The following is a 16,153-nucleotide window of genomic DNA, read 5'->3' as shown; positions in this document are numbered from 1 at the left end:
AGTACTTAACGCACATCGGTGCATTTTAGTTTTGTTGTACCCTTGTGAAGTAGGCAGATTTTTTCATTTGTAAAATGAGAATAAAAATATGGAGGCATTGAACAATTTAGCCCTAAGTTTTCAAAAGTGGCCTCTAATTTTAGGAGGTGATTAACTATAGACATTCAAGATTTGCTTTTCAGAGGTTCTGAGCACCTGCAGCTCCAGCTGAAGTAAATGGGAACTGCGGGTACTTCAGAATCTCTGGAAAAAGGCACCAGAAATGGAAACATGCAAATCCTTTGACCACCTTTGAAAATTTGGGCCGAAGTGACTTACTCAACAGCACACAGTGAGCGTGTTCAGATCCAGGAAGAGAATACAGTTCCCCAACTTCCAATTCTCAGCCTTAGCAACAAACCTATTCTTCTTCCTCTTAATGTCTTGATCAATATTTCTATTCAAATAAATGGCTCTGTTCTTTTTCATGAAAGGTGGGGGATCCTGTATCTTTTATCCTCGAGGAGAAGCCCATTTAGCATTACAATGCAGCACACTCTGGGCCAGAAACACATATGTGTGAAATGAAAATTTAAACTCAACACAGAATGTAAATCCTCTTCCATCTCCCGCTCTTTTTTCCCTCCCTTTCTTTCATCAAACTTGCCAATAACATTCTGCTATTGAAACAGCCCTACAGGACTGTGGGTCTCTTTCCCTCGCTCCTTCTCAACAAAACCTCTTTATGAGTAAAATAGATGCCTTGTACATGCAGGACTCCTGGCATTTTACAAACTGTATGAGGAGCCAGGCTAGGCAAACGTTAGGAGCTGTTTGCTGAGTGCATTTATTGCCTTTGCATAATTTATGAGCTGTAGGGGTTTGACCATCATTCGTCTCTGCCAGAGGCTGGCATTCAGGGCTCTTGAGGATGGAGCTGTAAATTGGCTGGTGCGCTCCTGCTGAGCTCACGGCAAAGTCCTCGGGTTAGTATGGGAATTTAATACCAGGAATGGAGCGGTTTTCTCAGAGCGCCATGTGGGCCCCAGCACAGCAGAGGCTTTTTTGGCAGACGGCGTGACTGGCCGAATCGCGAAGCTGTCAGTCGCTGGGCATGTTGTGAAGGGAGCCTGAGCATTTTTAATAAGCTTGGCACCCATGTTGCTTCCATAATGGACAGCAGTAGGTCTCAGTCCTTCGCCATATGTTTAACTCTGGAGACAAGGTGCTTCTGGATATAGCAGTAATTATTTGATGCAGAACTAAGCGGACCTTGAAATTAGAACTGGACTGTCGGAAGGCAGGAAGCTTAACACTTTGATGGAAATAAGCGTTCCCACGGATGTTGCTCCCCGAGCTTTCTCTGCAGCATCTCTGAAAAGTAGGCAAACATTGTGCTGGGAAATTCAGAGGTCATTGATTACTTTGCCAACTTGAAGTTGTAAGAGATTGTGATGGGGGGGAAACAACAACCTTCCTCTCCCTGGAAAAAAACAAATTAAAAAAAACAAAACCAATCTCTCTCCAAACCTGTGAACCAGGGAGAAATCCCTTAAACTCCAGCAGGAGGGGAGGCATTTAAAACGATTTGTTGCTGTTGTCAATTCACAACATCCATTTTTGTGCTTTCTCCTTTTGGTTTATGACACTGAAAAAAACAGTGGAGGAGGCGGCAGTGTGGGTCAATGGTTAGGTTCTATCCTCAGCACTGGCTATTTGAGTGATCTCGCCTAAGTCATTTCCCCCTCCCTGCTCCCTTCTCTGTGCCTCAGTGTCTCCACTGTAAAATGGGGATAATGATACTTACTTTGTAATGAAAAATACTCTATGTTTTGGCATATATGCAAATCTAGGGCATATCTGGCTAACTTTGCACAAGGGATGATTATATGGAACTCAGTGGAACTTCTTATGCGCATAAGTGATTGCAGGATCAAAGTCTCAGGATGGGCGCAAGTTGAAAGGGGGAAAAAGCATGTTTGCTGTCTCCTAGTATATGTCCCTCTCTCTAGTATAAAAATATCAAATGTTACTTTTGTTAATACTCCTCTCTCTCACACACACACTCACATGCACAGCAGGCATGCACACCAAACAAACAAACCAACACACCTCCTGCCTTGCTCTTTGTTTCAGGTTAAGTTCTGATATAAAACTCTGTCTCATCTACCTGATCTATCTGATCTTTTTTTTTTAATATTATTCCAGTCACCAAAGTATCCAGGTGCAAACTAGAGTTAGATAAATCATTTTTAATGAATAATTTGTTCAGTGAATTTCACCTCTGTTCCTATTTGGGAATTATCTGCAGGCAGATGGCAGTTTTCTCTAATTTATCCATTATTTGAAATTATTTGCCCGATAATATCTATGAATAATTCTGAGTCAAAGTTTGGTCATGAGTAGAGTGGTGCAGAGAAGGTAAACCAGGTGCTACCATTTACTCTCTCCCAGAAAAGAATTAGGAGAACTCTGAGAGTGAAAAGACAAAAACTTTTACAGTTAAGTTAGTTAGGAAAAATGTGTAAGGAACGTAACTCCTCATGATTCAGGGCACGAAGGCCCAGATCCTTAAAGATTATTTTGGTGACTTAATTGTGCATTGTGGCAGTCTTACTCTTTCTTTGAAGCATCTGCTACTAGCCACTCTAAGAGACAGGATAGTAGAGCAGTAGTCTGAGCTGATAAGGCAATTCCTATGTCCCTATTTTCACTGACTCTAAGAACATCAATAGTTCAGGTAAGATTTGAACTTCTGGTTTCTTATGAATACTGATTCCCCACTTGAGGTTCACCTATTTCTAGCTGTGGTATTATTTGTGATATTTAAAAATTGAACAACTGGAAGAGATGTTTTGCGAGATACACCAGTGTGGTAATCAGCAATGTACAGTACACGTGTTTACGTGTCATCATCAGTCCCGGTATAGGAGTCCAGAACATCTCACCGAATAGAGCCTTGATATAACATGTTGTCAGTTCCATTTCACTTTGTCTTGAGTCATCTGAATTTTTCAGTGAATCATCTGTGAGCAATGGCACCAGAGCAAGCCATCTACAGTAATAATGGCATAAAATGGTAGACTTGTCCTGTGTTGTCTAAACTGTTTCCATGTCCTGCCATTGACAAAACCTTTGCAGCTGATCTGTTGGGAGGCAGCATGATACCTGCTTTTCATCAGATAAAGGAAGCAGCTCATATTTTTTCCTGCCCTGTGATTTAATTTTGGCTTCTAACTGTCCCTGTTGCAACACCAGCTTCCTTGAATGTAAATTATCCTGACTGGGGGAATAGGGCATATATTGCAAATGACTTTTGTTGAATCATAGTAGTATTGTAATGGAAACAAAAATACAAGTGTGGTGTCTTTAACTGCAAATTCTGTTTGCAAGGCGGTGGGGGGAAAATCCTTGTTATATAATAATTGTTTCTTTCCAAAGGAATTGGAATTGCAGCCTCATGGACTATGTGTGTTTCACTCATATCTTTTATCTCTGTTTTGTTTTGGAAAGGTTTCTCTTATCCATGTTTATTTTTCTTCTTTTTCCATTTCAGTGTGACAGTGACAGTGATCAAGAAGAGAAGGTAAGCTGGGGAGCACTTGCAACCTGTACTGTTCAATGTCATCATAGGCACAGAGAACATCTTGTTGGATTCACTTCTATTTTGCAGTTGATTATATACATTTTATTTTAGGACCTGATCCAGTGCCCACTCTAGTCAATGGAAAGACTCTCATTGACTTCAATGGGTTTTAGATCAGACACTTTGGAAAAACTTTTCTAGACCATGAATTAGAGGCTCCACCTCCCATTCTGTAACATATTGGTAACGTAATTTACGTGTGTAGCTTATGAATGCTGCGTTGACCACTGGCCCTTTGTATAGCTGCACTTACCTTTTGGAAACACGAACATGTCATGAACGCAAGGGGACATATTTGCAAAGATCCACATGTGAAGTTTTAAATAGGTTGTTTATCCACACTGTTGTCTGGTTTGCATGTGCACATGCAAGGTTCTGCCAGCTCTCCGGGTTCATACATTTATTTTTGAGAGTGCCTCCATAGAAACAACATTTGGAAGCTGGGCCCTTAGGCAGATCAATAGATTTTCTTTGTAAAGGGCTAATGATTCCACCGTAAGAACCTTGGGACGAGGTGTGTGTGGGAGGAAGTTGTGCTGTTAAAAATGTTAGGGAAGCACTGATTGATAAAGCTATTGTTGTTCATGATGCTAGTAACTGTAATAGTTGCATCAATGTATTTTCATATGTCTGATTTTTTTCCTTTGATGTGAACAAACCTCTGTATAACGTTCTTGCCTGTCAAAACAAATGATCACAATGGGGAAAAAGGGTTTTAAAATGTCATCTCTAGGTTGAATTCTGCTAGTCTTGTGTGTGTGACGGCCCTTAAGGGATGACCCCAAACCTTTTTCTTTGTCAGTTTAACTGCTTTCTACTCTTCTTTTCTTTGCTGGGTACATTTGGGGAAGAATGTGGGGATGTGTGCTCCATGTGACTCCCTCACATTATTTAGAGGACAGTGACTAGGTTCTGTGAACTGACTCCAAGTAGACCAAGAAGAAGGAAGATGATGTGCTTTACAGTGACACCATTGTGTATCTCCACTGACACATCAGAAAAGAATCTAAGCATGTTGTGAAATGCACAAGGAGACGACAGACTTCAAGGGCTCAAATTCAGTAAAGTTAATCAGTGATGTCTTTGTATAGGAGGAAGAAAAGGAAAACTCTCTCCCTGTGCCTTCAGCTGCCAACTCTTTGGCTCTCAGCTTTTGATATCTTCCCAAACAGGGAATTTGGTTCTTCTGTGGTTTTCATAATCATTTGTTAACTATGTTAAGATATACTATTTACTTTGGTTTGTGGCATTTAACTCCATTAGTGATTTCCCCTCCATAGGAAAACTAATCACTGGAGTATATCAGAGAATGACAACAGAGATGTGTGGTTTTATTGGGTTTTTCTTACACAGAATATTAACCTGCATCTTTAGATATGAACTTCTAATGCATTACTATTAAATTCCCCCCTATATAATGATTATTCATTTTCAGAATAGTCCTTATGTGGGGGAAGATGATAAAATGAGCACAGTACCTATGTTTATGGCATCTAGCACCATAAATGTATTTCCTTTCACTCCTATAGTTGCAGAGCTAACCTCTGCCAGTTTTCCTGGTGCTTTTCTCTTACAGCAGTTTTGTGTATAAAGGCAAACTGGGCAGCTTTTAGGGACATGGGTATTGCCAATTAAGGGATATTTCTTCATTACAATACTGGAAAGAGGCCCAAAATGGCACCTCTCACTGAATGTCCCAGGACTGGTGCAGAGAAAGTTTGAAATCCAAATCTGGATCTGAACTTGACAATTGATGTCTTGTCAAAGGGATGAGATTAAGCTCCGATCCAAATGTCCCTGGTGATTGAGGGCACTTCAGATCCCAGAACCAAATCCAGCTCTGAATTTTGCAGCTGAGACCCAATTCTGAAAGAGACCTGCTAAACCTGGTGTATTTTTCGAGCCTACACTGGCAGCCTAGGCAGAGATCTGAGGGCCTTGTTCTGCTGTTAATTTGAATTCGGCATACGTAGCCTGTTATAAAATGCAAGACATCATCATTTGAGCAGGTCAAGCATATTCAGATGAAGACAAATGGTGCTTATTTGATTTCCTTAAAATCAGGAAATGAAAAAAGTGCTCTCTGGAGAAATCATGTTCTGTCTGACTTAGATGATAGACCAAGGCATGTACCCCAGATAAGAACAGGCACTTGTCTTGCGGTTTTTATCTCTGAAGGACGGTGAGGACTGTCAGCTCGCTGACATGTGCATTATCCATGTCATTTTAAACAAAGTGACCTGTAGAAAAGTGCACTCAGCCGTGACATGATAATGGGCTGCTGGATGACAGGTAAAATACACACTATAAAGGAGGCTGTGCATTATTCCTTTGTTTAACTGACAAGTAGAAACGTCCTTCCTTCAGACAGGCAGGATCTTTTAGATCTCTTTCAATAGGACCCCTGAAGATTTTGAATCCTTGTTTAAAATAAAATAAAGATTTTTTTTTTAATAGACCAAAAATTTCTATGAGCAAAACGTGCAGGGACAACAGAGGGTACTTCATAAGGGCCTCCCCCTGCAATGTGCTGACCATCTCCTGGGTGGAGCTAGCATCTTCAGTTCTCATGGAAGACAACTCTTATGGAGTTGAGGAGACTTAGCATCTTGTAGCATTAGAGCTTTGAACCAAACCTCTTGCACCCATTGGAAGAGCATGGATGTCAGCTTTGAGACACGGAGTTGCTGTGGTTGTGCAATAATTGTCAAATCGGCCCTGGGTGGCCCTACTTTAACGCGTTCTGGTGAGTCTACAACTGTTCTACTCGTGACACAAGTTAACATTTCTGTGAGAAGGCATGTGAGTCGAGGTAGGAAATTGCCTCTCAATGGGAGTTGCAGTCTTCCATTACAAAAGCTCGTGCTCTGCAGCATGTTTCTTTACATGGATCCAGCATTGGCCAAGAAGAAACGTTAGGGGGAGAGGATTTTGGTTCACTTTGGGGTTCTTGGGGCAGATCCATGCTGGTCTCTGTTGCTTACAGGAAATGTGTGCCCTCTGGCGAGTAGAGATGATGTGATGGCGCGTGTGTGTGTGTTGGGAGCAATGACTTACAGCGTGCTAGTGTAAAGAGGTTCTGTGAGCCTGGGTTAGAGTCAAAAATAGCAGGTCAATATAGTGCTTACTGTACAATGGAGTGAAGGAAGTTTAAAGGCTGGGAAACTCAAACATGCCCACAAATACCACAGTGAAGAAAAGGAACCCAGGGAAGAATAGGGGGAATGGGAGGCAGATACCCATCAGGCTGGGGAGAAAAAGGACTGGTGGTAGAGTGGAAGTGCTGTACCTTAGGCTATCAGTATCCTCTTTCCCCATTTGAAGATGGATCTAGCTCTGTAAATCGCTGATGAAGTTTGATCTCTATTAGGAGATGGCTGTGCCTCCAGTTCTCCTGTCCCAGCTTTTAACTGGAAGCTGCCAGAAACCAGAGTCACTTTCTTTCTCTGTGTCTGCCCTAGTCTGAGACATGTAATCCAGAAGTTTCTCTGGAAGAAGAAACAAGGATATTTAATAGGGAAAAGACACATCCCCTGCTTAGTGCTGCTGTAGCTGAGGCTTGTGTCTGTCTCTCACTTTTAAAGCACAAGTTTCTGGACTGTATAGATATATGCTCCTTGTGATACATAAGGTCTCAGACCACAGCACTCTGAGTGTGCTTTCTGTTCTCCTGTTATAAATCTTTGAGAGCGGGTCGCGTGCATGTGCATGCATTTGTTTGGTGGAGTCACACCAGAATCTGAATCACTAATGCTTAAAGAGATGGCAGTTGATATCGCTTAATGTCCGGGGATCTCTTCAGCAAATACCACTGAGGATTCTTATTGAACCAAAAAAGCATGGATCTCATGAGACTTCTGGATTTTCCCCATTAAAAGGCCTGTCAGTCTCTTAGTCTGTGCAGATCTGCAAAGCTGGTGATCTAAAATGAGGGCAAGCTGTTGCACAATGACATATTTAAGATCAACTGTGTTTTCCTCTGATATCAAGATTTAAAATTATACACGTGGTCATTAATAGAGGAAACGCTGTCAGTGCAAATTCATTTATTTTCTGTAAATAAAGGGAGCATTCTGGTTGATGAAAAGACATGTTAATGGCTTAGAGTCACTAAATTAAGGACCCAACTAGTGTTTTTTCTACCTTCCCTATCACACTTCTCACAACTACTGTATTTAATTGGGCTGCTTTAGAAACTAAGGGCCATATTTGAGGTCTTCTTAACTTTTTTGACTCAGACCTGACTTGGGAAATCGTCTCATTGGCCATGGGGGGTTTCATTGCAGAGTATAACATGTTACTTAAGCTAGACTTTGGAAGGAAAAGGTCTGCATCTCCAGGATTTTTATCTAAGGTGTATATGGAAAATGTGAGATGCCCAATAAATAAAAATCATCATAACTAACAATTTAATTCTGTATATAGCCCAGTGATAACCAACTAGTTGTTTTATGTTGCTGTTCCTGAATCATGCTAACCTGAATTCTGTGTGGGGCAGGTATTTCAGAATCTAGCTGATTGCCCATGATGGTTATGATCCAAGGTTCAGTGAAAACCATGTTTCCATTGATTTAAATGGGATTTAGAATGGATCTTGTGTAGGGCGGGTGGGTGGGAAAGGGGTTAACCTGTCTAAAGAAAAATATCAGCTAAATGTGTGTAATCTCCCTGTGGAAAGTGAAATACATAGGATCAAGACAAGAGTAAAATAAAGGGATCTACTCCCTGGCCAATTCAGGACTGAATGCTTTTATGTACTTTATAAAGCCTACTCTTGTATTGGTGCTTTACTTGTCAGACTTCAGTATTTCTCTCTAGAGCCCCATTGTAGGCACCATGGGAGCTGTGAAAAATCCTTTGCAGAATGTTGTTTGTATGTCAGAATGTTTTTAATGATAAAGTTAACACATTTGATTACTTATAAAACAGCTGCGAACATAAGAGTATGGTGTGAGAGATTATAAACCACAGCATGATCAATCATATACATTATATATATAGTTTTAAATTGCATATATAAAATTGTGTAAAATATTTGCGTAATATGTGTGCATATAGCATATTTTGAAGATGCTGCTGCTAAATTTTCATGTTTGCAGGCTTTAGAAAGATATATTCTAATATATGTAATATACTACTTCATTTGGTAATTACATGTTCCATGTTTGCAGTATTCCCCATTCTAAGAGCAGAACAAAGAATATTGATAAAGTTGAATGCAGAGTACAAGCTGCTTATTTTAATGAAACCCGCCGTGTAATATAGAGTTCTAAAATAATACAGATTTTTTATTACTATTGTCCCTTTCTCTCCCCCTCTCAGCCCCTGTCTCTCTTTCTCTATAATAGTATTTAGATAGGAATGGAGAATCAGTTGGAGGTAAGAAATGGTCTGAAACTTTGCTCAAATGGTATCGTTACTGAGATTCAGAGAATACCTTGATTTCCTCATTGTGTTTCATTTTCACACACCTCTGCACTTCCTTGTTCCAGCATGGAAGTGCCATGATTCAGCACAACCAGAAGTTCTGCTTTTAGAGTTATTTCTGGTCCAACTGGAAATCTCCTAAGAGTCTTATAAAATTCCTAGCTCACTGTTGCAGATCCAAGAGATCTGGGTGGTAATAAGCATCAAAAGTATGTTATGGTTATCAGAATTTGGGAATGGGCCCACTCTGAAACCTGTAGTGCCCCATAATAAATTCAGATCCTAACCAAACTTTGTGGCAAGTTCCCTGACTCCATAATGGGCCAATTTCTCTTTCCCTACAAAACCCTCCTTGAGACCTGAGCTTTGTTACCAGTCACCTCTCTCTGATCCTAACTAAATCCATTCTCACCTCTAACCCTACTAGGATTTGCCCATCCCTGATGCTGTTCTTTTGTGTTGTTCCTCCTTCTCCTGGACATGGATAGAACACAATAACTCAATCTACCTTTTAAAAAAAAGGGGGGGGGGGGGATCTGCTTTAAATAAATAAATAAAGACCAAGCTAATTAACTGCTTGGCACTTGGCTTCCTTATGCAGGAGCTGTTGCCAGTAACAAAAGCACCATTGCAAACGGATTAAATAGTGTTGAAATTGCATTACACCCATCTTGTACATTACAGATAGCTGCATTCATAAAAGAGGGATATTCTCTTTCATCCTCAGGTTGGCAGTTGCTAAATTTTTGCCAGCTATAGCGGGAGACTTGGAAACCAAATGGAGGTTGGGCTGTTTTTTTTTTTCCCTTTAGCAAAAAAAAAGAAATGAAGCTTTCTGAGTGTAGCACTTGAATGAAGATCAATCACACTTGTATGGCCACCATTACCATAGTATCTGGGCTTCTCTTACCTTACGTATGCACCTAAGGGCCCCTATCTCAGTTTGGGCCTTTAAGTGCTACTGGAATGTAAATAATACATAATAATTATGCCTCCTAAGTCCATGCATGGAAGGAATCCTCTGCACCTGTATCTTTCCCCTGTTACAAGCAAGAGGGTATCAGCTGCTTTCCTTTCACCGACCTACCCTACAGATCCAGAGACACTTGTGTGGCAGCTGGGCTGGCTAATGGGAGGAATGGGTGGGGTATGCACATGATCACACCTCCAGCCCAGCAGGAAACCCTCAGAAATGACAGTATAGACTCAGGTGGTATTTGTTTTTTCAGAGTGTCCCTCCGCGCCATGGAAATCAAAGGTGCAGCTTTAGAGAAGGGATTTGCTGGTAGTGCAGAGCCAATTGAGTTACGCTGCCATAGAGCTGGTGAAGACTTTTGATGTGGATCATGCTGGTCTCCTGGGATTCTCTGAGCACCCATCGAGTGTGGTGATAGCCCCCACAGCTTTTTTTTTTTTTTTTTTTTTTTGTGAGAAGGCAAAGCCTATTCTCTGATAGGGAGCTCCATGAGAGAATCCTGGTGAAGTTGTCCTCCCCTCAAACCACAGCTTTTGCTGTGGTAGGGGAAAATCAGGGACATAGTGGCTGAAAAATACTTGGTATTAAACAGGCCTGTTAAAGTAACCTAGGGTATGTCCACACAGCACAAAAAAACAAAACAAGGTAGCGAGTGTCAGAGCATGGGCTAGCAGGTTCACATGATGAGGCTAAAAAGAGCAGTGTAGATGTTCCTGCTCAGGCTGGAGCCTGGGCTCTGAGACCCTGGCCAGGTTTCAGAACCTGAGCTCCAACCTGAGGACGAACATCTCCGCTGCTGTTTTTAGCTGCATCGCAACAAGCCCAAGTCAGTTGACCCTGGCTCTGGCACTCACTTCCACAGGGTTGTTTTCTCTGTGTAGAGGTACCCCTAGAGATCAGGACCCAACGTGGTAACTTCTTCTGAAAATGTGGACACTTACTTTAGTACCTAAGTGAGAACTGAGCTCTTGAAAGTGGGGTTCTGGTTGTGGGTACTGAGCACTTTTGACAATCAGGCCCTGTATAACTTGCCCAAGGTCACAGGGTTAGCCATTGGCAGAACCATCAACAGAATCCCATTCTAAGCACTAGGGGACACTTCCTTGTTGTTGGATGGTAATGTCCTATCACCTAGCATGCTTTATTTCAGATGGGGTAGGATATTATTCTGTGACTCTTGCCGCAAAGCTGTGATGTTTCCCATCAAAGAGATTTATGCTGAGTATTCATACAGGTATTGTCTTTTTTAACTGGAAAACTGCCTCACCTAAAACTTGCCCCGAGGGTGAGCGATCCCCCAGACATTACGCGCTAGCAATGCTCATGCAATCGCAATGTATTTCTTACTGTTTAAGGCCCATTAGGAGGCAAGATAAGGATCCTTTTTACTCATCTGATGTGGCACATAGTGGGTCCCTACAGCTAGAGTGGTAATGAAATTGGAGCCAAGCGTGTTCATGTTAAAAGATTTGCCACTAAGGAGAGAAGATGGTGTTTACAGGCTTGAGTAGCTGCTTTCAGGGCTGATTTTGCCACGCTGCTCTGTCAGCCAGTGATTTGTCCTGTCCTTTATCACCTTTGTCACTTGGTAGCATGTCGTCATAGGTAACGTATCACACCCATCCTCTCTCCCTCTTTTTTTTTGTGGTCCCATTTCATGTAGGAAATTTGTATTTACTTTGGGAGTGTAATTTGTTCCTCATGGATAATATGACCCTTAGCGGAGCTGGATCATGGGTTAGTTGAAGTGATATTTTCCGCTAATGGTAGTCGTACATCATTGCTGTCAGCTCGGGTTAGGAGGCAAGCACATTACAGCTCCATTTTACCTCTGCAGGCATCTGGGATTATTTGCCATAACTGAGTATGACATGACCGCACTACAGAGTGCATTAAAATTTTACTAGCTTCTCAGGCAAGTTCCTTGGCTCCAGCCTCTGCTTCAGGCAGGCATAATGATGGATACCTCTAAGGTCCTGACTTCCTGCACCAAGGATACTCAATGTCAATGGCCCAAACAGGTTTTGCTCTCCCCAGGGCTTTAGACCGTTTTCTGTCAGTTGAGTAAACAATCAAGAGCTAAACGCAAGGAAGTCGGCATGGGTGTCACAGAAAACGTATCCTGGAATAAGTTTTAAGTGTTCAGAAACATGTAATGCTGTTATTTTAAAATATTATATTATATATACTCTGTAAGTTGCATGCGTCTAGATGTAGATATGGAAACACTAGTTATATGAATACTGTACAACTAAAAATAAACTGAAAAACAGATAGATGTATGTATATATTATGTATGTGCATATAACATCTTAACATGTATCACATATATATTTTATGTGATACATGTTATAATATAGTGTGCATGTGCATATTACATGCTTTAGATATATGTATAATACACACATAATGTATATTGTTATGTATGTTATATGCATATGTATATGTGTCCACCCATATATGTGTGTATGTGTCTGTTTTTTATGTAATTTTACAATATTCATATGAGTAATCTGTCTAGTTTGCCACTGTCCTGGAATAATATCCTAGAATATTTTGTACTTCATATGCCCTGAAATAAATATTAAATATGTATATGATCTGTGGCATGTTCATCTCTTTATGTCCCCATTGATATTGATATTAATGTGTTCCAGACATTCTTGTTATAGATGTAACAGATCTAGATACGGCGAGAGATGTGTACGAAAGAGATCCACAAGAGAGATGAAGCTCAACATATATATATATATATATATTTTAAATCATGTTTCAAAGCATATGAAGTAATGTATGCTTCAAGATGCACTTTCTGCAGCTCTATTTCAGCCTCCTTATGGTGTGCGTGGGCATGGGTATGCAGGCAATTGTGCGAAAGAGAGAGAGGAATGCTCCCTCTCCCTTAAAGCCACAGTAGTCCCCAGTATCTGTGGTAATGTGAGCTGAAATAGACAAATGTTAAGTTTTACCCCTGGTAAGTAAGTACTGTATATTTGCACTCCTGGTGGTGGTTCTCTTCAATGCACATGCTTATTTCCTGTAAATGTTCCCAGGATGATAAAATTAAGGGGTTTTTTTTGTTTTGTTTTTTTAAAGGATTAAATACCAGTATGTGATTAATACATACTGTTAGTACAGTATTTGTATTGACTGTAAGATAAGATAAAAATGAAAATGCTTATTATCACTTATGCTTTGCCATATAAACTCACCACTGACTGGAGACAAGAAATATCTCTGCATGTCCATTCTTGCATGGTAAAGGATTGCCCAGTAGGTACACTGTAATGTTTTTGCAGTTTTCTCTAAGGCCACTCTCTGAGACTGGGGCTGGTCTACAGAGCATGATATTTTCATAGAATCATAGAATCATAGAATATCAGGGTTGGAAGGGACCCCTGAAGGTCATCTAGTCAAACCCCCTGCTCGAAGCAGGACCAATTCCCAGTTAAATCATCCCAGCCAGGGCTTTGTCAAGCCTGACCTTAAAAACCTCTAAGGAAGGAGATTCTACCACCTCCCTAGGTAACGCATTCCAGTGTTTCACCACCCTCTTAGTGAAAAAGTTTTTCCTAATATCCAATCTAAACCTCCCCCACTGCAACTTGAGACCATTACTCCTCGTTCTGTCATCTGCTACCATTGAGAACAGTCTAGAGCCATCCTCTTTGGAACCCCCTTTCAGGTAGTTGAAAGCAGCTATCAAATCCCCTCTCATTCTTCTCTTCTGCAGGCTAAACAATCCCAGCTCCCTCAGCCTCTCCTCATAAGTCATGTGTTCCAGACCCCTAATCATTTTTGTTGCCCTTCGCTGGACTCTCTCCAATTTATCCACATCCTGCTTGTAGTGTGGGGCCCAAAACTGGACACAGTACTCCAGATGAGGCCTCACCAATGTTGAATAGAGGGGAACGATCACATCCCTCGATCTACTCGCTATGCCCCTACTTATACATCCCAAAATGCCATTGGCCTTCTTGGCAACAAGGGCACACTGCTGACTCATATCCAGCTTCTCGTCCACTGTCACCCCTAGGTCCTTTTCCGCAGAACTGCTGCCTAGCCATTCGGTCCCTAGTCTGTAGCGGTGCATTGGATTCTTCCATCCTAAGTGCAGGACCCTGCACTTATCCTTATTGAACCTCATCAGATTTCTTTTGGCCCAATCCTCCAATTTGTCTAGGTCCTTCTGTATCCTATCCCTATCCTCCAGCGTATCTACCACTCCTCCCAGTTTAGTATCATCCGCAAATTTTGTTCAGGTATGATATGTTCCCTGTGCTAAATCCTGCAGTGTTTACTCAGGCAAAACTTCCATTGCTTGAGCATGGATTATAGCATTTGGCTCTATTAAAAAAAATTATATCATCATCCTAATTACTAGTTAATAGCTGACATTGTGCTCAGCACTGCACAAGCAGAAGACATAGTCCTGGATCCAGGGATCTTACCGTATAAATCGAAGGATATTTAAAAGGAAATGTATGTTTGCTTGCTTGCATTTTAGTCTTTTCTTTCTTTCTTTCTTTCAGATGTATAGCAAAGCCATTTTGTGACCATGATAGTTCAGTGCAGTGACAGCATTAGGGGCTAGGATTCCTCACCTACTCATCTTTCACTGTTGGGTTGCGAAGGAATATCATAGTTTTTTCCTCTGGCCTCTGATTAAATAATTCAAGATTGTAAAGAAAAATAACACAAAAATATGGATCTAATTTTTGGGAAATAATTCTCCTCAGAGAGTTTGATGTAAAATGTAGTGGTAATTTAAAATCACAGTTGTCTTCCAGTTGCTTCTAGTTGTCTGAGACGCAACCGCTCAAGAAATGTTGTCGTGGAATAAACACAATTTATATTGTATAAATTAAGATAGATTATGTTTGTGGGCACACGTGTGTTGGTATTTAGAGGTCTGTATTTGTGTGTATATATAGGTGTGTGTGTTTATGTGCACACAGAGAGAGAGAGAGAAATACACCCCTATGTATACACACAAATGTAGACATCTAAATACACACAAACACCATAGATAGATACCTAAATATGCATTCCGGAATTGATACAGATCCCAAAATCTCCAAACTTAAGGAAGGGATTTCAAATCCTTATCCAAAATGTGCAGCTTGGGTTTCTCTCTTTCTTTCTACAAAGAGAGAGATAAGCCCAAGGTGCCAGTTTTGGAGCATGGGCATGTTCAGACCTATGGAATTTCTGGAATATCTATCTATAAAGTCTATGTACTATGTATTATTCAGCTATTACATTTATATTCACTATATGCTATTGTATAGCATCTATTTTGTCTAACAAAATCATCTATTATAAACCCGTTCCCCATTTGTGAATGTCTGTTTTTATATTTACTTGAAAAGAAGAAAAAGTATTTTGGGTTAGAGAAATGAGAAGGTGAGAAATTTCTTAAGAAAGAAAAAAAAACCTATCAAAGTTATAGTAATTACTTCATATGGAGACTCATAGCATGTGTAACCCTCTCAGATTTCTCACAAACATATCCATGGACAGGTTAAAAACAAGGCGACAGGAAATTAAATTCATGCACCAACAAATTGAGAGAAAGAGAAAGATTCCTTCAAGTATTACTTGGTTTTCTGCATATTTCTCTCCATCTGTCTCAGCACTAATAAGGGCAATGTGGACTTGGACGTGGTAAAATACAGCTACTGTATATCTCAGATTCTGAAAATCCCCAAAGCAGTGCAGAAGTTAAGAGAGGAACATATGGTTTGAATTAACATTGGGCCAACAGGTACCAGCAAAATAAAAATGACTCTGAACTTTAAGCCATCTATCAAACTGCAGCAGGTTTGGAGAATACTTCTAACCCTTATTCAGACCCTCCCCCACTGTTTCCCTCACAGTCCCCATAGACCTATCCCCCTGGCTGAATCTCTGATTCCTTTCTCTGGCATCCTCATTGCCTGGGGCCTGGTAGAGCAATCATCTCTAAAATTGTGGGGTAGGTTAGTCTAGCAAACTAAACGTAGGGCTGTAACCCAGGTCCTCGAGTTACCTATCTCACATAGAGGTGTTCTGGGAATAAATTAGTTCAAGTTTTTAAGACACTCAGATGCCCCAGTGATGAGTGCATTTTACAAAGGTACTAG

At 40.8% G+C, this 16,153-nt stretch overlaps 1 protein-coding gene across 2 annotated transcripts in view; it reads left to right on the top strand.

The window, feature by feature from the left end:
• Positions 1-16,153, top strand: part of AUTS2 (activator of transcription and developmental regulator AUTS2) — a 971,187-nt gene that overhangs the window by 684,607 nt on the left and 270,427 nt on the right. For both annotated transcript variants that reach the window (XM_077836749.1, XM_077836748.1), the window contains exon 5: positions 3,536-3,565. In XM_077836749.1, the coding sequence (XP_077692875.1) occupies positions 3,536-3,565 (30 nt within the window). The remainder of the gene's footprint in view (positions 1-3,535; positions 3,566-16,153) is intronic.

The sequence above is a fragment of the Eretmochelys imbricata genome, chromosome 17, assembly GCF_965152235.1.
Source record: "Eretmochelys imbricata isolate rEreImb1 chromosome 17, rEreImb1.hap1, whole genome shotgun sequence".
NCBI classification, from domain to species: Eukaryota; Metazoa; Chordata; order Testudines; family Cheloniidae; genus Eretmochelys; species Eretmochelys imbricata.
This window is presented reverse-complemented; position numbering and strand designations above follow the sequence as displayed.